Genomic DNA, 23941 nt, shown 5'->3' with positions numbered 1-23941 from the left:
AACGCGTTTATTTAAATCTCAAAAATCATTGAAAGGGTAATTACGATATTTCCATTTCAAATATCATTTTTAGACTAATATTTGATAAAGTGAATACTAAAAAGTCAATATTTTTTAGAAAAGACTTTTTCGTACATATTTTCAAAAAATAAATATATGTGGTGATTGACTCTAAAAAAATCCTTAAAGTAGGCAAGTCATCTCACATGTTACTCGGTCAAAGTTGAAGGCTATTTTAAAAATAAAATAATTGGGATTGACTAAAGTGATTTTTAGTGTTTTGCCAATTGCCATGCATCCTCCTGCCAATTGCCATGCATCCCATCCTAATCTGAATGAACATTACAGTCTCCATCAATATATATATATATATATATATAGGGAAATGTATATAGCATACAAACATTTTTGACAAACATTTTGGCAAAACATTTTTCAAAACATGGGTTAGAGGTTTTGGAATGGGCTGATTTTTGGTGAGGATGATCTCTACGGTGAGGAGATCATCATCACCAAAATCAGCCCATTCCAAAACTTCTAACCCATCAAAAATGGTTTACAAAAAATGGACAGTCCACAAATTTTCAACTTGTAAACTGGGGTTAGAAGTTTTGGAATGGGCTGATTTTTGATGAGGATGATCTCCTCACCGTAGAGATCATCCTCACCAAAAATCAGCCCATTCCAAAACCTCTAACCCATGTTTTTGAAAAATGTTTTGCCAAAATGTTTGTTGCTGAAAGGGACGGGACCCCTATATATATATATATATATATAGCAGAGTTCAACTTTGTCTATGACACATGCATCCTCTCTCAGGTTAAGGGGTAGAGTAGAAATGAAAAAAAAAAGTTAGAGAGATATTATTCTAAATAAAAAAAATTGAGATTGAAGGAGTAAAAGATGAAAAATAATTAAGTGGATTAAAGGGATAAAAAGAAAATATAATATAATAAAATTAGGAAAAGTAAAAACTAAATTAAATAAAATGGATCCCAAGAAATGAAGAAACTATAACTTGATATGGATAAGAGATGAAAACTAATAAAGTGGATTAAGAGAGTAAAAGATAAAATATAGCAAAAAATTAGAGGAAGGGCATCATCGTTTACATTAAAAGGATAAAAGTGGAAAAAATAAAATTTGAGAGGTATTATTAAAAACATTAAGATTAAAGGGGTAAAAGATGAAAAATAATAAAATGGATTAAAGGGGTAAAGGAGAAAATTCAATAAAATTAGAGGAGGTAAAAAATAAATAAAATAAAGTGGGTCTTATGACATTATAGTTTGATGGGAGGTTTAACTCACAAAATTGTAAATAATGGGAGGTTTGTAGTTGGATTTGTCTATCACAATATTGTAATTGATTGGACATTTATGTCACACATAACTATTCTAACTCATTTCTGTTTTACTATATATATATATATATATGGGAGTGGTTCGGCAACCCTAAAGTTTGTCAAGTTTGGTGCCAAACATTTTTCAAAATATAGGTTAGAAGTTTTGGAATGAACTGATTTTTTGTGAGAATGATCTCTATGCTGATGAGGTCATCATCACCAAAAATCAGCCTATTCCAAAACTTCTAACCCCATCAAAAGTGATTTACAAAAATTGGACGGTCCATGATTCTTCAACTTGTAAACTAGGCTTAGAAGTTTCAAAATGAGCTGATTTTTTGTGAGGATGATCTCTTCACCATAGAGATCATCCTCACAAAAAATCAGCTTATTCCAAAACTTGTAACCCTATCAAAAGTGATTTACAAAATTGTTTGGCACCAAACTTGGCAAACTTTAGGGTTGCCGAACTGCTCCCTATATATATATATATATTGGCAAAACATTTTTCAAAACATGGGTTAGAAGTTTTGGAATGGGCTGATTTTTGGTGATGATGATCTCTACGATGAGGAGATCATCATCACCAAAATCAGCCCCATTCCAAAACTTCTAACCCCATCAAAAATGGTTTACAAAAAATGGACGATCCACGATTTTTCAACTTGTAAACATGGGACTAGAAGTTTTGGACGGGGGGCTTTTTGGGGCGGGATGATCTCTAACTGTAGAGATCATTCTCACCAAAAATCAGCCCATTCTAAAACTTCTAACCCATGTAGGACAAAAATGGTTGGCTAAAATGTTGGCCAAAATGGTTGGTGTTGAATGGGACCATATATATATAGATATATATATATATATACTATATATATATATATATAATGCAACGTTCAAGACTTCACGGGCACATTAGCATTTTCACCACATTTACATTTAATAATACTTTTACTCATTTTATTTTTATTAAAAAAAAAAGGGGTATCTTAGTCTTTTATATAATAAATGCTTATTTACATAATTAACGTTAAGGGCATTTTAATTTTTGAATTTAAATGTCTTCTTTGCAATAGAGTCCACTTAGCCTTACTAAATTAAGGATTTCACTCTTATTAAGCATATTTGGGCTCATCTCTTGGCATCCAAAAACATGATTAGATTCTTCAGGACTATAAAGGATGAAATTCCATGAATTTTGAAAACAAAATATTAAAAGTTATTTTTCACCGATGAATTTCATTTTTAAGTTTGGGGGTTCTGTGTAAGTTTGCTAGTTATCCATTTTCAAATCCTTGGACCTAGATCAAAAGAAATTATCTTTTGGATTTATGTGTTGTTCAAGTAGAACTTGGAATTGGAAACCAGAACGTGCAATTTAGTTCTAATTTCCAATTTCTATAATAGGTGGGTTTCCGAATCTAAAGAGGAGTGATATTGTAATAGGTTTCCTACTAGATCTATGACGGGTTGAATTTAGGAAATATAAAGATATAACCAAACTTTTGTTTTATATGACTACTAGATCAAAAGAAAATTATCTTTTTGATTTGTTTGTTCAAGTAGAACTTGGAATTGGAAACCAGAACGTGCAATTTAGTTTTCTAGTTTCCAATTTCTATAATATGTGGTTTCCGAATCTAAAGAGGAGTGATATTGTAATAGGTTTCCTACTATTCTATGACGGGTTGAATTTAGGAAATATAAATATATAACCAAACTTTTGTTTTATATGACTAAAAAGTTTAGTAATTGACTGATTTTTTGTGAGGATCATCTCTATAGTGAGGAGACGTCCTCACAAAAAATCAACTCATCTCTAAATTTCTAATCCCATCAAAAGTGATTTACAAATTAACAATAAAAATTGATGGTTCATCAAAAGTGTGGAAATCGTACTCTCTTAGAAATGAGCTCACCGCAATCAACTAATGAGTCAGGTGTCTCGTTCCTAACAAAAAATCATAGTGTTTGAAAAATTGTATCCACTAAATCTAATCTCTTGAAAAAGAATTTAAATCCAACAATTAGAAATCATTCTTTAGACAATGCTATAATCAACGGATTTACATCACCAACGAAATTGATCCTTTTGTGTATAGATGTGAAAAATCAAAACAATAAAGAGACAAAAAACACGTACAAACACAAGGATTTATGTGGTTCGATAGTGTGCCTACGTCCAAAGAACATAATAAGAATAATAACTATTTTTCTCATAAGTTTTACAGTCCCAGAGATCTCTATTTATAAAATTAGAAGTTACCATATGGTTGGTGGGTCCCAAAAAATGTCACGTGGGATATAATGGGGTGCCACATAACCTTGGTTAAGAACGGGACATGATCCCTATTCTGTAGTTTTGATGTTAAACGTTAAAGGTTTGCAGTGAAATGAAGATATTCCTACGGATTAAACCTTTGGTAAAGTGTAATTTGTACTTGATGTTGTTTGCTAAATTAATAATAATCCACGTCAACTCTAAGGGTAATTATAACAGCACCCCACGGATCAATAAGGGCAACCCACACCATAGCTGAATTATTTTGTCTTATATGAGTTAAAAGTTTTGGAATGAGCTGATTTTTGGTGAGGATGATCTTTATGATGAAGAGATCACCCTCATCAAAAATCATCCCATTCCGAAACTTCTAACCCCATCAAAATAAGTTCAAGAACTGTAAATCGTCAACGTTTTTTGTAAACCAATTTTAATGGGGTTAAAAATTTCGGAATGGTCTGATTTTTTGTGAGAATGATCTCCTTATCATAGAAATCATCCTCACCAAAAATCATCCCATATAAGATAAAAAAATTCGGCTATGATGTGGTTTGTCTTTATTAATTTGTAGATTGCTTTTATAATGATTTTTCAACTCAACTTGACAGTTGAACTCTAAAACTCACTAACGTGTCATACGTAAAGAATCGTAGATTCTTTCGAGATATACAACTGTACCTTGGTATATACAATTGTAGATGGCAGGTCGGTTCCAAGGAATAGAATCTATGTACCCATGCGATGTAGGTGAGTTTTGAGTCCCCCTATTAGGTTGAGTTCAAAAATCAGCACCCTTCAGAAATGTTACATACGAAATAATGCTATTTACAGCTAAAGGGACAGAGAGATGTAAAAACCTTATTTGCAAAAACAACCAACTTATTTATTTATAGATCAAACGTTAATACTTAAGAAACAAACAAACAAACCAAACAGATTCAGAAAAAGTAAGATATACAAATATTTTAAAAAAATAAAAATGGCATCATCATCAATATTCCAAAACACACTCTCTAATATTTTGGTGTCTTAAGAATGGCATCCCGCATTTGATTTCTGCCCGGCTCGCCCAAAAACGTACAACGGGCAAAACGACATGAATTTAGATTTAGGTATAGTAAATTGGGACGAGTGGTGGGATTGAGCCACATAGATGTCACTTTTCCATGGTAAGCTTTAAGATAAAGCTCTGGAAGTTGTTGAAGAGGTTAAAGTTAGCGCTGTATTTTTATTTCCATGTCATAATCTCTATCCACGAGTACTAAGGGTATATTGATTGCACAGAAAATTAGGGGAATTTGAAGTTCCGTAGAAAATAACAATTTTTCAGTATTTGATGCATCAAAAAACTCTAAATTTGCACGTAAAATGATTTGCCAACACCCCCAATTTTCTTTCATTAATGGCAAATCATTTTCTTACCCCCTCTCCTTTTGGGAAAATGATTCTCTAGCACACATCAAATCAAACAAAATCAATATTTGTTTTATAATAAAGTAAGTTAATAAAAATAAAAAATAAAAAAAAAAAGCACACAAAAAAATGGAATAAAAAAAAACCATAATTTTATTATAAAATAATTATTTAAATTGTTAAAAATTAATTATTTTTATATAAAAAAATTAATTATCTAAATCAATCTATTTTTTTTTGTAAAATTTCTATTTGAATAATTAATTTTAAATTATATCAACATTTATTTTATAATAAAGAAAGATACAGTATTGCTCTATTGGCACCCCAAAATTTATTGATTACACCTCAAATAAAAAAAGAAAATAATAAGTAAAAGTTGGTGTGTAAAAAAATTATTATTCATTATTTGTTGGATTGAATTTATTTTTTAGGTTTAGGATTTATATGAGCCTAATCATAATTGTAAACAACTACTAAAAATTGTTTGAATGAGTGTTATAATGTGTTGAGATTATAAATTTGAGCCAAACCTTTGTAATGTTTGAAGAGTGTGTTTTTTAATTAATTTATTTATTTTTTTTTTATTTTTTGGGAGGGGGGGGGGTGATAAATAATTTAAGAAATTGGGGTGAAATAATTAAAATGTAAGATGCCAATAGTAGCTCTTTAAAATTTTTGGGGTGCCAATAGTAGTTCTCTAATAATTTAAGAAATTAGGGGGGGGGGGGTGAATAATTATCAAAATTTTCCCAAAAAAATAATGATTTTTATCATATTTTTTATATAATTATCATAAAAGTCAAATTTGAATAATGTTTTTTTTTTTTTTTTTTTTTGTTTTTTTTTTTTTTTGCAATTCAAACAACAAAAATAATTTTTCATGTTGTGCCCAAAGAGTAGAATAGGATTTGCTTAACAAATCATTTTTCTGCATTCAAAACACGCCCTAAGTTTAACTTCCTCATTGCTTGAGCTCTAACAATACTTTCAGATCCCCCTTCTTCTATTTGCATCTTTTGACTTTATTTCAAAATTCTAGAATACAAAGTTGAGTTTTTAATATTTTAATAAGATTCTAAGTTATTATATAGAATTATCTATATAAGGAGTTCTAAATCCAAAGTTCATGAACAATCCATGTTCTCAATGTTTATCCAACACAAGCATAGATCATATCAAAACAGACTACACCCTCTCTACTGGTGTTCAACAATACCACAAATATTAATTGAAGGCAAAAGACACAACCATCATGATGATGATAACCACACAATTAATGGATTATACAATCAAATGACACTATTTGTCCATCGCCTCCCCGAGATGTCATTCAACTGTATAGTGCGTGCACTGGAACTCTGTTGCTGGTAATTATCGGCAAGCTTTGATCTATCATCAAACTTCAAAAGAAAACTAAAAAAAAATCCTTCTAATGGCTCAACAAGGGCAATTGCGGACATTACTTTGACACAGATATCACTTTTTAAACTTTACCAATCATTAAATTTTGATTAATTACAAAGGTAAAAATGTCATATCTACCTTTTAATTATGCCAAAAATCTCATATCCACATTTACTTCTAACAGATGAAGGTAATCCCTTAAGAAACAAACAAACAAACCAAACAGATTCAGAAAAAGTAAGATATACAAATATTTTAAAAAAATAAAAATGGCATCATCATCAATATTCCAAACCACACTCTTTATGAGAAGTACCAAAATTGGTACTTCTCAATTTCGTTTTTGCGGAGAACAATTTTCCTGTCAAATTTTTTCACAATTTTCCAAGTTTACCCCTCGTTTTATTTTATCGTTATTTTATCCTAAATTAACGAAACGTAAAACATGGTTACTCTAAGATAAACGAAACGTAAAACAAGGTGACTCTGTCTTCTCCGCACTACATAGGGAAGCAAATCGTGAGACTGGTTCGACAGAGCCGAGTCATCTCTCTCCCTCCGACTGTCTTCTTCCTCCGACTGACTTCTCCCTCCGGCGATTACGGTGGTTAACCCCATCAACGGAAACCCTCAACAGAAACCCTCAACGGCACTCTCAACGGTGGCGAGATCGTTCTCATCCTTGAAACCCTCGACAGAGAGAGGTAATTTTTCTACTTTTTTAATCCCACTTTGAAGTTTTCGATTGAAAACACAACCGTGAGGTATAACCCTCGTCTGTTCTTCAATGGATTGTTCTTCTATAGCTGATTTGTCAACTGAACCTCGACAGAGAGAGGTAACTCTCATTTAAAACTCTTCGAAATTTCGACTAAACCTCGACTGAACCTCGCTTTCTTCTCAAAATCTGTTTAGAAACTCATTTTTCTTTTTTTTTCAAATGGTTTAAAAAAAAAAAAAAATCAAAATTGAGAGTTACCTCTCTTTGTCGAGGTTCAGTCGACAAATCTGTTTAGAAACTTAATTTTGATTTTTTTTTTCAAATGGTTTTAAAAAAAAAAAATCAAAATTGAAAGTTACCTCTCTGTCGAGGTTCAGTCGACAAATCTGTTTAGATACTCAATTTTGATTTTTTTTCAAATGATTTTTATAAAAGAAAAAAAATTAAAAATTGAGAGTTACCTCTCTCTGTCGAGGTTCAGTCGACAAATCTGTTTAGAAACTCAATTTTGATTTTTTTTTAGAACGGCCTTTTTGTTCTTTAGAAAAAATAAAATAAAAATGAAGTTAATTGTTAATGTTGGTGTTTCGTTTTCGCCAATGTTTACGTTTAGGAACATTTGCTAAAAACTTATTCTAATGGGTTGAAGAGGAAGGGTATGTAGGACTATAGCCTATGGTTTCAGTTTTTATTTTTTATTATTTTAATCTGACCTTCAACACAATCTGTAAATCATTGATTCCTTCGAATTCCATTCGTATTTTTCCTATGTTTACTTGTAATAAGAGGAATGGATTTGTTTGGATCGGATTTTTTTACTGAATATTATAATGGTGGTCTCGCTATTGTAATTGTATAAGCTTAAAGTGGGGATTAACCCAAAATTATCATCAAGATGCTTAGGTCTCATTTCTTGTGAAGTGTTTTTTTTTTTTCAAATGTTTTGAGGTGAAGTATGTTCATGCTTTGTACTTCATTACTTGCATGTTTGAGCTGATATATTGTGTAACTAATTAGAGTGGATGAATATTGCTTGCTCATGGATGAGATTGAATTTACTTATTTATTTATTTAATGTTTGGTTGAGTTGAGTCAATCTAAAGCCTCCGTTGGGAATTTCAGCAAAGTTTTGATTTTAAAACTGAAATGCGAACATCTATTTTGAGTGATTTGAATCTTGTAAGAGCATGTGGTTCAATTACAGCCTCTCAAATATCTACAACTTTCAAATATAATTTTGGGTGATTTTTAATGTTTTTATCTATCTATTTAGTAGCTAAAATACCCCATACTTATAGAAGAACCTCGAAATTAAATTTTGTGAGCAATGTTGGAGTTCTATATAAGACTCGTGAGATCGGAGTTGTCCTTCCAAGTCCATAACCATTGCAAATGCCCTTCAAATAAGAAATCTTGGTTATGGAGACTTCTAAATCATATAGATTTAGAAGTTTTCCAATGATTCTCGATTTAATCTAATCCCTAATTGTCCTAAATGAAGATTGCTTGATGAATTGGGTCAGGATTCAATACCAAGCAATGGTTAGAATGCACCAAATTTAACTCTTGATCTCAAGGTTGCATTGCGATATATCAACAAACCAAGCTATGACTCTAAGCCTATTATTATGGGTCCTGTTCCCCACCCTAAGCTTTATCCTACACTTTAACAAACGTGTTTTGTCCTACATGGGTTAGAAGTTTTGGAATAGGCTGATCTCTATGATGAGGAGATCATCCTCACCAAAAATCAGCCCATTCCAAAACTTCTAACATCATAAAAAATGGTTTACAAAAAATGGATAGTCCACGATTTTTCAACTCGTAAACATAGGCTAAAATTTTTGGAATGGGCTGATTTTTGGTGAGGATGATCTTCTAATCATAGAGATCATCCTCATCAAAAATCAGCCCATTCCAAAACTTCTAACCCATGTAGGACAAAACACGTTTATTAAAGTGTAGGGTAAAGCTTAGGGTGTTGAACATTTCCCTATTATTATTTAGCCAAAGATTAGTGAAAAACAAACCAAAAATATATATAAAATGGAGAAAAACTTTTTAAACTGTAATCTACTAGCATTGATATATAATCTCAGGTGCATAACTATGACATGAGATCCTATAATGGATGCATTCACCTCTATCATATATGCAAATAAAGCTAGTTCAAATGCAACTTGGTAATCATTGATTGGAAGTCCAAGTGCCTAAACATAGTATTATTGAATTTCTTTAAGAGAGTTACGATTGCAACACTAACTTTTACTAACGCCACACCAACTGTGTGTAGTTCTTTTGGTGTTATATACGAATTGGTGAGGTTTTAGTAAAAGTTGTTTGTTAGCATGTTTGGGTGATGTAGATTATTAACTCTTTTTTTTTGTTAAAAATCTATGGGTGGTGTATAAAATCTTAAAGTTTTTTGTGTTTCTTGCAATTATAATTTCTATTGTAGTCTGTGGTGGATTGGGTTATCACAGAATCTATTTTTTACTAGTTTCCTCATCCCTAGATGTGTTCGATTTTTTTCGTTGTGGCTTTTGAAGATAAAATTTCATGGTTTGCTAATGTTTTGGGATGAATTTATGTTAGAATTAGTCTCATGTTCATTCGAGGTCGTGTTTTAGGCTTTGATGACATATTGGGGTGCTTGAATTGATAATATTTATATGAACTGTTGCATGGATGTTAGATTGTGTATTATGCAGGTATTTTTTTATCAGAAAATTTTCATACGTCCATTTTTAAGAGGAAATGCTGCCGAAATTTCGTTAGAATTATAAAATTTATAAATTTATTTAAATTGAAAATAATTATTTTTATAATTTTTTAATATAATTTTATTATATTTATATATATATTTAGTGTAATTATATATTTTTAAGGTATTATGATTTTTGTGCATCTGGGTGCTGGTGTATTATCAACAGTAAGGGTATTTCTTTATCTCTCTCTGTCTATTATATTTCTATTTGCTAGATTTAGGATTTTATATGAGCCTTATCCTAATTGTAAACAATCTTAAGAGTATGTAATACAAGTCCTACATTAGACATACATTGTCTTATCTCTTCTATTGGTTTTAAATCCTATCAAAATCAGTTTGTTGTAATTAATTTTTCTCTAACACATGATTTATTTATGTTTTTTTCTAACACATAATTAATTTTTTTCTTTTAAACATTTATTATTATTTTTTCACATATTGGTTTGTTTTCATTTAAGATGCCTTCTGAAACAACAAATATGAACAAAGACAAACAAGTTGCAACACAAAATGACAAGGGTAAAGCAAATTGGAGTCCGTATTTACACAAGACCTTTGTTGAGCTATGTGTTGAAGCAGTCGCGCAAGGTCACAGAAATGGGCCAACTTTAGATAGGTTAGGATGGAAGTTTGTTCGAAATGAATTTTTCAAGAAAACAGGATTTAAATTCGAACAAAAACAATTCAAAAATCATTGGAACAAAACAAAATTAGATTGGAAGGCTTGGTTCAATCTAATGAGTGTAACTGGAATCGGTTGGAACGGTTATTCTATAATCATGAGCGATGAATGGTGGATTGAACGAGAAATGGTAATGCATATTTTTTAATATATTTAATTTCACTTATTTATAATATGTTAATAATATTTATTAATAATATTTATTTTTTTTTATAGCAACATTCTGGAGATAATAAGTTTCGTTATAAGGCATTGGAGCATAGAGATGAGTTGGACAAGTTATTTGGTGGTACCACAGCTACCGGATCTCGTGTTCGATATTCTACAACGACAAACATGACGAATGAGTCAATTGCTGATGATGATGATGATGATGATGATGATACTCCTGAATACATTCCAGCGACACAAGAAAATATACTCCCAACTCACCCCGATGATGATATTGATGAGTCACCAAGTTCAAGACCATCACAGAGAAGGTCATCAATAAGTGGGGATTATAAATCAAAACGCAAAAAGGGAAAAAAATCTGATTTATTCGAGGTTGAATTCAGTCGTTTGGTGGATCTTTTCCAATCAAAAATTCATAAAGATGAACTTTCAAACGAGTAAAAAAAGCTTACTCCCGGTGAATGCTTGTCACTTCTTAATGAATTAGTGGATGATATTCCTATAGGTAGCAATCGATATTCTTATGTGATATCCAAGTTCGTGGAGAGTGTAGATTTTAGGAATGCCTTTTATAACTTGCCGACAAATGATACTCGTCTATCGTACATTGATTTTGAATATCGTCGTTATTGTGGTGATCACTAGAGGGTAGCATAGTTTTCTTTATGGGTCGGTCTTTTATGAATCCTTTTTTTTTTGTGAACTATGTGGTTAATAAAAGAAAATTTGTTTCATGGATTATGATTTGGATTTATTCTGTATGGATTAAGTTTCTATTTATTTTTGGTTTGTGGATTGTTGATTATGTCTCATGGATTATGAATTATGAATTATGGTTTGATTGTTAAAAATATTTGTTTTAATATTTTATATGATTGTTTATAAATTGAATATATTTATATGATTATTAATATGGAATATTAAATGATATATTTTTTATATTAATAATGTAAACAGAAACAAGATGGATTATTTAGATTCAGACGATGAGATTATATGTATGGCTGCACTTGCTGCAGCAAATCATTATCGCACGGCTCGTAAAAATAAATTAGTTCGACAACCAAAGACTAATTGTAATTTTACTGGATAAAATTATATGAATTATGTTTTGTCTGGGAATAATGCAATATGTCACGAACAATTTCGAATGGAGAAGCATGTATTTGAGAAATTATGCAATACTTTACACGAAGAGGTGGGTCATGAAAGAACAAGGAACGTTTCTTTGGAAGTATCCTTAGGAATGTTCTTGAAGATATTGGGACAAAACGATGGCATGCGAAGTGTTGGTGATCGATTTCAACGTTCTGAAGAAACCGTGAGTAGACACTTTCATAGAATCTTGAAAGCTGTCCTTGAATTGTGCAAAACTCTTATTGTGCCTCGTTCTTTGGATGAGATTCCTCATCAAATTCGTACAAATCGAAGATTCTGGCCTTTCTTTAAGGTAATTTTAAAGTTAAATTCAAAAAAATTATAATGTTTAATCTTTAAAATAAAATTTTTTTATATGAAGGATTGTGTGGGAGCGATTGACGGTACTCATATTGGGGCACGAGTTCCAATGGTAGATCAACTTCGATATTTAGGTCGAAAAGGTATAGCACAAAATGTAATGGCTGTATGTTCTTTCGATATGTTCTTCACATATGTAGTTGCTGGTTGGGAGGGACAAACAAATGACGCGAACGTGTTCTTAAAAACCATAAATAATCCTAATTCAGGATTTTCTCACCCTCCGTCAGGTTGGTATTCAAAATTTTACTTAAAAGTACATTCAATTATATGTTTATATATATAAAATAATGAAATTATTATTCATTTGTAGGTAAATATTACTTGGTTGACTCTGGCTATCCATTGATGGATGGGTACATGACACCATATAGGGGTGTTTGTTACCATTTACAAGACTTTCGACGGGGTGCATGGCAGAAGGAAAAGAAGGAGTTATTTAACCATCTTCATTCCTCATTGCGTAATGTTATAGAGAGGTGTTTTGGGGTATTAAAGGCAAGATGGGCAATTCTTAGGGACATGCACACATACTCCATTGATACTCAAAGGGATATCGTCATTGCTTGCATGGGACTGCACAATTTCATTTGAAATGAAGCTTTGGTAGATGTTGAATTTGCTATATACGAAGAATTAGATTATATAGATAAAGCCGTCCCTAGGAGTGTAGATCAGTCTGGACCCTCGAGACGTTCACAACGGGAAAGACATAAAGAAATGGAACGTAGGAGAGAAGTCATAGCTGAAGCTATAAAAGAAGCTTATGATCGACGTGATATAATTATATAATTTTATGATTTAAAAATTACTATTAACTAAATAAATTATATTTTTGGATAAATTTAATATGTTTCTACTATATGAACATCTTTGTTTATTGGAATGACGATCACATATAAATTTTGTTTATGAATATTTTTTTTTTCATTTTACATATGTTGGTGTGATTATCACATATGATTTTATATATGATGATACAGGTTTTATTATATGATAGTTGTTATGTTTTTATACATATTTTATTTTTTATATGTCCAATATTTAGGGGAGGTTCTGTTGAATTAAAAAAAAAAAAAGATTAAGTATATTTTGAGTATAAAATGATGTTATAATGTTTTTATTTAATAAAAATAGTAACTGTTATTTTTTTTAGCATATGTTGTTGAGTTATAATGGTAAAAACAGTAATTATTACATATAAGGGTATTCTGGTCATTTTAACAGAATACAGAATAGTTTCCTAACACAAAACTATATGAGAAGTACTTCTGACAGTACTTTTCAGATCCTACATCCAAACGTACAACACGTATTCAGCTACTTGAGACAGTACTTTAGAAAGTACTTCTAGAAGTACTTATATTTTAAGTACTTCTGGCTCCTGTATCCACACGGGCCCCTAATTTCCAGACCTCAAAGAATTGTGGATTGCAACGGGCAAAACGACATGAATTTAGATTTAGGTATAGTAAATTGGGACGAGTGGTGGGATTGAGCCACATAGATGTCACTTTTCCATGGTAAGCTTTAAGATAAAGCTCTGGAAGTTGTTGAAGAGGTTAAAGTTAGCGCTGTATTTTTATTTCCATGTCATAATCTCTATCCACGAGTACTAAGGGTATATTTGATTGCACAGAAAATTAGGGGGAATTTGAAGTTCCGTAGAAAATAACAATTTTTCAGTATTTGATGCATCAAAAAACTCTAAATTTGCACGTAAAATGATTTGCCAACACCCCCAATTTTCTTTCATTAATGGCAAATCATTTTCTTACCCCTCTCCTTTTGGAAAATGATTCTCTAGCACACATCAAATCAAACAAAATCAATATTTGTTTTATAAATAAAGTTAAGCAAAATAAAAAAAAAATAAAAAAAAAGCACACAAAAAAATGGAATAAAAAAAAACCATAATTTTATTTATAAAATAATTATTTAAATTGTTAAAAATTAATTATTTTTATATAAAAAAATTAATTATCTAAATCAATCTATTTTTTTTTGTAAATTTCTATTTGAATAATTAATTTTAAATTATATCAACATTTATTTTATAATAAAAAAAGATACAGTATTGCTATTGGCACCCCAAAATTTATTGATTACACCTCAAATAAAAAAAGAAAATAATAAGTAAAAGTTGTTGTGTAAAAAAAATTATTTCATTATTTGTTAGATTGAATTTATTTTTTAGGTTTAGGATTTATATGAGCCTAATCATAATTGTAAACAACTACTAAAATTGTTTGAATGAGTGTTATAATGTTGAGATTATAAATTTGAGCCAAACCTTTGTAATGTTTGAAGAGTGTGTTTTAATTTATTTTTTTATTTTATTTTATTTATTTTTTGGGAGGGGGGGGGTGATAAATAATTTAAGAAATTGGGGTGAAATAATTAAAATGTAAAATGCCAATAGTAGCTCTTTAAAAATTTTGGGGTGCCAATAGTAGTTCTCTAATAATTTAAGAAATTTGGGGGGGGGGGTGTAATAATTCAAAATTTTCCCAAAATAAAATGATTTTATCATTATTTTTTATATAATTATCATAAAAGTCAAATTAGAATAATTTTTTTTTTTTTTTGCAATTCAAACAACAAAAATAATTTTTCATGTTGTGCCCAAAGAGTAGAATAGGATTTGCTTAACAAATCATTTTCTGCATTCAAACACGCCCTAAGTTTAACTTCCTCAATTGCTTGAGCTCTAACAATACTTTCAGATCCCCTTCTTCTATTGCATCTTTTGACTTTATTTCAAATTCTAGAATACAAAGTTGAGTTTTTAATATTTTAATAAGATTCTAAGTTATTATGATAGAATTATCTATATAAGGAGTTCTAAATTCAAAGTTCATGAACAATCCATGTTCTCAATGTTTATCCAACACAAGCATAGATCATATCAAAACAGACTACACCCTTCTACTTGGTGTTCAACAATACCACAAATATTAATTGAAGGCAAAAGACACAACCATCATGATGATGATAACCACACAATTAATGGATTATACAATCAAATGATACTATTTGTCCATCTCCTGAGATGTCATTCAACTGTATAGTGCGTGCACTGGAACTCTGTTGCTGGTAATTATCGGCAAGCTTTGATCTATCAAAACTTCAAAAGAAAACTAAAAAAAATCCTTCTAATTGCTCAACAAGGGCAATTGCGGACATTACTTTGACACAGATATCACTTTTTAACTTTACCAATCATTAAATTTTGATTAATTACAAAGGTAAAAATGTCATATCTACCTTTTAATTATGCAAAAATCTCATATCCACATTTACTTCTAACAGATGAAGGTAATCCCTTATCCTCTAATGAGTTGGAGCCAGAAATTGTTTAGAGCTCACCCAAACCACTAAATAATGCAATTTATAACTACACATAACACAAAGCCTAGTATCTTAATTGCTATAACAAGTTATATATTTACATATCAAACGTAAGACTTACATTATTACAACAAATAAAGAAACAAACAAAGAGAAAAATATGGAAATGTTTAAATAGGAAAAGTCAGTTGTGGATTCATTTGAAATACTTACCTCATGATATCACATGATGTGAGAGATCATGATCCAATTTCCTCGCCAGCTGATGCTTATCGCGAAAACCATACCATTTCAATGTTAATGTTAATGTTAACGTCCTCAATTGTTTGAGCTCTGACAACACTTTCAAATCCCCTTTTTCGTATCCATCTTTTGAAATTATTTCCAAGGAAAGACTACGAAGTTGGGTCAGTTTCTTCAACTCAAAAACATGAAACCCATCATTGACTCTTGATTTCACAACATGAGACACCCACAGCAGTTGAAGTTTGGAAAGATTTTCAAGCTCCATGGGCAGGCATTTTTAGGACTTACAATCCTTTAAAAACAGGGTGGTTAGTTTCTACAGAGTTTCTACATTTCTTGGGAATCTCTTTAAATTAGGCCAGCCTTCAAGATATAAAATTTGAAGGTTTCAAAGATTTTCAATAGAATTACTATCTTAAGAGAAATGAGATTTCCACTCAACAAGTCTACGATAGGGTGTTCAGATGGAAATCTAAAAGAAATATCTAAAACCCTCAACCATTTCAGTTGACATAGTTTCATTCCCAGATTTGGAAGAAACTCCTCCTCTAACATATCTATCCCCACTTTCTTCCACAACAATTTGAAATTATTTTCAACAAAGCGATTCAAATCTCCTACATTCCTCGCGATGCCAACCCGACGTGATCTATTACAGGAAGGCCTACCCGTCATCGAAGCAAATAAAATTTTCTTCCTTGGCAATCATTCTAATCATATCACGTACCATATCATGGACACTAAAAATACCTAGAGAGAGGCTGGAACTGCTGTCTTTCAAAAGAACTCTTTTAAGTAATTAAATCTATATATTAGTAATCTAGTGTAAAACAATATATACCTATATTTCTAATTTTAAATATTGTTTTAATTTGATATATTTGCGATGAGATGTGGGCTTGGCCATATTAAATGACCCGTTTTCGTGCAAATCCTAATGTGGTACAGAATCAACTAAATAAGGTGAAATAAAGTCTGATTTTTAGAGTGTTGTTTTCACTAAGGGGTAGGTGATGCATTTATTGGTCATTAAGCCGGGCCCAGACTTAGCTTTTGATAATTTCTAATAGGCCAAACCTTTTGGGCCGTTTATACAAATCGAATTCAGGACTGCTGGGTATGATGGACAACCACTATGGACCAATAGACCCAAATTCTTGGGCCCATAGCAATTTCTTTATTATATATTGCAATGCAACCTTGACGTACTGGGTTCAAATGTATGACCCCTCATAAGTGTGTGACTAATTATAGATGAAGTAACAACTTATATTAAAGAGCAAATACCTTGGTGTAGTATTTATCAATGAGACTAGAGAAGAAATTATCAATCAAAGAACTCTAAGGAATTAAATCTATATATTTCTCTATCCTATTCGATTTTAAGCTTGCTATTTGACACGTATGTCGATGATCTAGAATCTCGTTTATTCATGTTTGATGTTCAAATTGATGGAATGTTTAGAGTTAAAGTTCTGTTTTCAATTTAAAACCCAACAATTGGTATCAGTGCGTTGGTTGAAGTTTTTGCATTCAATTGATTTCAATATTTAATCGAATAGAATATATTGTTCTTGATTGGAAGTTTGAATTTTTTTCAATACCCTCTTTCTTTTTATTATTAAACCATCAAAATCTTCCCCGATTGATCATGTGATCACCGGATGTGTGATCATTGGTGCTTCTTCACCGTGGTCACCCTTTGCCGTCAACCAAGGGTTGATGATTTTCCTTTTAAAGCAGCTGATTCGTTCTTTTGTCTTTAGGGTTTTCAAAACCCCTATAATGCTATGTTGGGGTGTAAATGGGTTGGGTTTGGTTCGGTTGCATGTATACCCAAAATTGGACCCGAACTTAAACATCGATTTCGATTTTGGGTATGAGACCCTTGGAACCAGAACCAACCCAAGAAATATCCGATACCCATTGGGTACCCTTTAAGACAAAAATAAAAATAATTTGACTTAATTACTAAGGATTGTTTTGCTCAAATGAATTACCACATTAGCAATCCAACACCACACCCCCTCTAAATTTCATCCAAAAACTCATAAATATCATCTTAATTAATTGTACTACTAAATAATAAATATGAATACCATCCAAAAAAATAAAACAATTCCTATTTACCCGTTTACCCGATGGAGACCCGATTCTTAATGGGTTCTTAAAATGACTACTCATAACTGACCTGAAAAATAATGGGATCTCTCATAATGGACCCAAAACCAAGAAACTAGGTCATTGGGTACATCGGATCTCTCATAATGGACCCAAAACCGGGTAACTAGGTAATTGGGTACCCGTTGACACCCCTAGCCCAATGGGACAGTTGAGGAAGAAGGTAAGCTTTAGGCCCAAATACCCAAATCCGACTTTCAAAGGGCTGAACCCTGTTTATTAAGTGGAGGCTGCTGGGTACTTTAGCCCATCGTGCATTAGTTAAGACATTTTGTTCATGGACAATAGTCCATTCAAAAAGACCATTAAGTAATTTTTGAAACACATTCATCTGTTACTAACTGAATCATCCAAGCCCAACCGAACATGGTAAAACCGGATCCCATTTGACCCGGCACATAATCTGATCAGTTTTGACCCGTTGTAATTGGATCTCCAGCGACCCTCCAACCCTCTTTGACTTTGGTCAAACCCTAAAAAACGAACTACTATAGTTTTAACACTCAAATACTCAATTCAACTTGGATGTCATCAAGTAGAGTTAAGTTGACAACTTGCGAGTCAACTTGAATGAGTCGAATACAAATAAATTAAAATTTTAAATACTAAAAAATAATTTTTTAATATTTTAAATCCACAAAAATATTATACATGGCCCAATAACTCGGCCAAGTTTAATTTTTTATTAGAATCAGTTCATTTTCTAGAGTTGACTTGGCATAGCCGATGCGTTGACTTAATATTTTTGAGTTGGTTCAACAATTATTGCAACAGAATCACCTCAAAATCCAATCGAGTTGAGTCAACTCAACTAAGTTTTATGCTGGCTTAGTGGACCATAAAACTATGCCAAAAACAAACTCTCTTTTTCGATTGAATTTTTAGGTGCAATCAAAGTGTGGAATTAGCACTCTCTTAAAAATGAACTCACTGTAATTAACTAATGAGTAGTGATCCAGTCAGGTGTCTTGTTCCTAACCAAGGTCAGGTACCACCCCATTAGATGTCATGTGGCATTTTTGGGAACCCACTAACTGCATGGATATGTGGTACATCCTTTGATTAACCTTACGTATCGAAAATCGTAGTGTTTGATAAATTATATCCACTAAATCTAATCTCTTGAAAAAGAACTTAAATCCATTGATTAGAATCTTAAGACAATGCTATAATCAATGGATTCACATCACCAATCAATTGATCTTTTGTGCGTAGAAGTGAAAAATCGAAACAACAAAGAGATAAAAAAAATAAATAATAAAAAACGCACACGAACACAAGGATTTACGTGGTTTGACAGTGTGCCTACATCTAAGGAATAGAACAAGAACGATAATTATTTTCTTATAAATTTTATAGTCCTAGAGATATCTATTTATAAAATCTGGAGTTATCAAAATATGTAAATCTCTCCAAAACAGAAATTCTAAAATATAGAAAATCCTTACAAAAAAATATTACACGATTGCCCTTTTCATATTCTTCCTTCATAATATAAGACATTTACACAACATGACCAAGGGACGGATCACATATCCATATGGTCAATGAGTTTCACAAAATGCCACGTGACATATAATGGGATATGTCACCTGACCTTGTTTAGTAACCGGACGGACGAGGAATAATATTTAAAGGTTTGGGTGAGAAGGAAAGATATTCCTAGGGATTAAACCTTTGGAAACTGTAATTTGCAACTGATGCTGTTTTCCAAATTAATAATAATCCACCTCACATTCTTTATAACCTGTTACCATTCAGAAATTACATAATGCTATTTGCAGATGAAGGAGGAGACAAAAAATAAAAAACTTTAATGTTACAACAACCAAATTATTTATTTTATAGATCAAACGTACGTTAATACTTATATAACAAAGAAACAAAACTAAATAGATATGGAAAGAGTAAAATATAAATAAAAAATATGTAAAATGGCAGCATCAATAATCATCATCATCATCATCACCACCACCCAAAAGGCACTCGCAAGTATGTTTGCGTTTTAAGAATGGCATTGCGCATTCCATCGTTTCCCAGCTTTCCCTAGAAACTACATAGTTGAGAACTACGACTTCCAATTTCCAGACCTCTTCGTTCCCTCCTCCAAAGAATTGCGGACTGCAGCGTCTAAATAAACAATAATGGAGACAAAGGTATAGTAAATTGGGAAGAGTGGTGGGATTGAGCCAAATAGGTGTCGCTAGTCCACAGTAGCCATAAAGACAAAGCTCTGTAAGTTGTTCAAGAGGTAAAAGTTGTTGCTGTATTTTACTTTCCATTTCATAATCTCCATACACATATAAGCTTAACTTCCTCAATTGCTTGAGCTCTGACAATACTTTCAGATCCCCTTCTTCAATTCCATCTTTTAAGTCTATTTCCATCTCTAGCGCACGGAGTTTAGTCATTTTCTTCAAATCAGGAACACAAAATGACCTTTTATCATAATTTCTAACTTTCAAACCCGACAACTCTTCAAGGTTTGTAAGATTTCCAAGCTCCTTCGGCATCCCTTCTATAGATTTACATTCACACAAAGATAAGATGGTTAGTTTCTCCAGAGATGCAATACTTTTTGGTAATCCCTTTAATTTAGAAAAACATTGAAGATATAAACTTTGAAGGTTTAGGAGGTTTCCAATGGAATCAGGAATTTTAGCCAGTCCACATCCATTAATTCTTAGACAAATGAGATGTTTCAACCATCGTATCCCATTCAACCATTCTCCTCCACTATCGGAGGAAGAAAAAGAAATATCCAAAACCCTCAGCCATTTCAATTGACATAGTTTCACTCCCATATTTTGACAAAATCCCCTACCATCCTCCATTTCTGTCCCTGCTATGGTCCGCAACAATTTGAAATCGATTTCATTCAAGAGATTCATATCAGTATTCCCCACCATACCCACCCGGCGTGATTGGTTACAGGATGGCCTACCCCTGTGATCATCATCATCGAAGCACATAAATTTTTCTTCCTTGGCGATTGACCTGATCATGTGTCGTACCAAATCATGGATTTTGAATTCTTTATAGTGTTCTTCGAACCTGTCCATCCGTTCAACCATTAATAAACAATGTCCAATTAATTCATCAATGTATTCTTGTGCAATTTCATATGCAGCCCTTCGGTCATCTCCTCTTCCTCGAATCAAGCCCTCACCAATCCACCAAGGAATTATATCATCTGACCGGATAACGCAATCTTCGGGAAACATGGCCAAACACAAAATGCATGGTTTTAAATGTGAAGGAAGCTCTTGGTAGCTTATTGCTAGGACAGAAAAGATTGGTTCATCCTTCTTAACTAGGTCTTCTTTCAAATTCTTGTATATCCGACTCCACGCCCCGATCGAACAACCTTTACCTTTCATCATTCCACCAACAACTTTGATACCTAGTGGGAGCCTTTCACATGCAGCAACAATCCCCCTACCAATACGCTCAAGCTCGGGATTAAGGCACCAACCTTCTTGCTCTCCAAATGCAGTTTTGGTAAATAATGACCAACTTTCCTTGTCAGAAAGAAGCTGGGGACGATGTATGTACTTCTCAGCAGCTCCCATTGATCGAGCCACTTCCTCGTGCCTAGTTGTGACAATGACACAACTATTTCTTAGAGGCAAAGCTGACTTCAAGCTCTCCCACCATAACCCTTCCTTTAGATCCCACACATCATCCAGGATAACCAAGCATCGATTCCCTTCTAACCGATCACGTACTTCTTCTAGTAGACCTTTTACATCTACGTTTGCCAAGTCTTTTATGTCTACATTGAGTTTTCTCAACATGTTCTTGATTAACTCTTCGAATTTGAGAGTTTGGGAAACAGTCACCATCAAGACACTATCGAAGTCATTTGTCACATTTGAGAGTATTTTTTGAGCAAGGGTAGTTTTGCCGATCCCACCCATTCCAATGATACCAATAACGTTGAAGGATCCTTGTAGTTGTGAGAGCCACTCTATAATCTTCTCTGCATCATCTTTCAGGCCTACTACTTCAGCATCATTCGTTAGGACTGGGTATATCACTGGCCGATTTATACCTGATTGTTCTGGATTTGGAACTGTAGGAGCTGTAGGAATGTAATTTCTCATCCTCTTATTAAGAACTCGAATTTTTTGATTTATTTCACCCAACTTCTTTCCCATTTTATAACGGAATTTCAAGTACGAGGGAGAAAAATAATTCATGTACTTGGATGCCATTTTCATTCTTTTTGATGTCAAGAACAACTCGCAATCTGATATAAGGTCCTCTGCATTGTATAATAACTCCTTCAATTCCTGCACAGCAACCTTAACAGTTTCCTTTTGGTTCTCCACTCTTGCTTTTTCTGCATCTTTGACGTAACCTCGCATGAACAAAAGCTCATCTTTCAAAACCTCGAACTCATCATGGAATTGAAGTACATGACGACCTTCATTTAAGAGACTTTCGACCAACTTTTCTATGAGACTATTGATTACTGCATCCAACATCTTCCTACAAAAATTTTCCAAAAATATAATTTTCAAATTAAAAAATGGAAGAAAGTGAAGGTAACAACTCAAAAGCATATCATCACTTCTTGCCTGAAGGTATTCCAGTAATACAAAAAAAATATATATCGCATCAATGTAGACCAATATATATCAAGAATGTCATTTAAAGGTAAGTGTAAAACCAAATCGTGACAAAAAGAAGATTAAGGGTTCATCTTCAGAATTGTGTACATAAAATATCTCCTACACATATAAGCAGAACGTAGAAACTTCTGATTATTTATTGTACACGAAAGAAAGAAAGGTGCTTAAAATCATGACAACGTACTTTGTTGTATAGAAGCATGTATTATTGTTTGTAAAAGTGTAGAACAGTAGGGGCTCCAATAGGTGCCTAAATTAGGCCTCAAAGAGGGTTCTAATCCCTTATCCATGGGAAAATTTCCTGGAGGAAATAAGAGGGATCCTGTGTAATGTATGCTTTTATAGGAAGAGATGATAGCATTGGTTGGGGCATCCTTGCTAGTGACCTAGTCATTGTGCTACCTCTCCTGAGGGATATATACCATCAGATAGACTTGGTACTGGGTTCTGATCTTTGCTAATTACTCCCTCCTACCATACGAGCCCAAAAAACATGAAGAGCTTAAGTGCCAATTACTGGTCAAACATTAGTTGGAACATGTGTACAGAGTCATAAACAAGGTTACAGTAACATACCATTTTCCCATACCTTGACTTGATTTATTGGACCAATTGGTTGGATCTACAGTTTTTAGCAAGTTGGAATTGTAAAGCAATTACCATCAAATCCGAATCAGATTGGGAGATGGTAAAGGACAACTTTCAAGTCTCAGATGAGAAATTTTACAGGATGTATAAGATTGGAGTACTTTTAGGATTAATTTTAGAGAAAATTCAGTAGGATTAATTTTCGTCATATTATAGTATCCACAAGGCTTGAAGACGATACCATGATACCTGATTGTGGATTGTGTATGGATTCAACTTTTTGGAGTTTTATTTCTTATTCATTGATGTATTGTGACATATGCAATGTAATATTTTGTACACTTTATTTGTTTACTTTTTATATTATTTTATTTTTAGATTTCATTTATATTGTTCGCGATAATTTATAATTAATTGTTAGCAGGTAATTGACAAGTGAATAAAAAAATATATAAATAAAATAAATATATTTAAGAAAAATATAGTTTTTTTTTTATATCACAACTTGAATTTCCTTGTAAAAAGTAACTTTTGCAACAAAATAAACTCTTACCTAATTATATTTTTGTCTCAATTTAAATAAATAAATAAATAAATAAGCTACGAGAAGATTCATAACAAAATATGTTT

The 23941-nt window shown here is 32.2% G+C and overlaps 1 protein-coding gene and 1 long non-coding RNA gene across 2 annotated transcripts; one reads left to right on the top strand and one right to left on the bottom strand.

The window, feature by feature from the left end:
* The first annotated feature begins 6831 nt into the window (after nt 1-6831).
* LOC147408100 (uncharacterized) lies at nt 6832-11514 on the top strand. Its single transcript, XR_015175826.1, has 3 exons — nt 6832-7147; nt 10393-10746; nt 10833-11514. It is a non-coding gene; the product is annotated as an uncharacterized LOC147408100 (long non-coding RNA).
* An 8515-nt stretch (nt 11515-20029) lies between these two features.
* Nucleotides 20030-22576, bottom strand: LOC147408099 (disease resistance RPP13-like protein 4). Its single transcript, XM_086432654.1, has one exon. It carries the CDS (start codon nt 22574-22576, stop codon nt 20030-20032), a length of 2547 nt encoding a protein of 848 aa, XP_086288780.1.
* Between the last annotated feature and the right edge of the window lie 1365 nt (nt 22577-23941).

This window comes from Akebia trifoliata, chromosome 3 (assembly GCF_017979445.1).
Source record: "Akebia trifoliata isolate Shusen 1 chromosome 3, ASM1797944v1, whole genome shotgun sequence".
Lineage (NCBI taxonomy): Eukaryota > Viridiplantae > Streptophyta > Magnoliopsida > Ranunculales > Lardizabalaceae > Akebia > Akebia trifoliata.
This window is presented reverse-complemented; position numbering and strand designations above follow the sequence as displayed.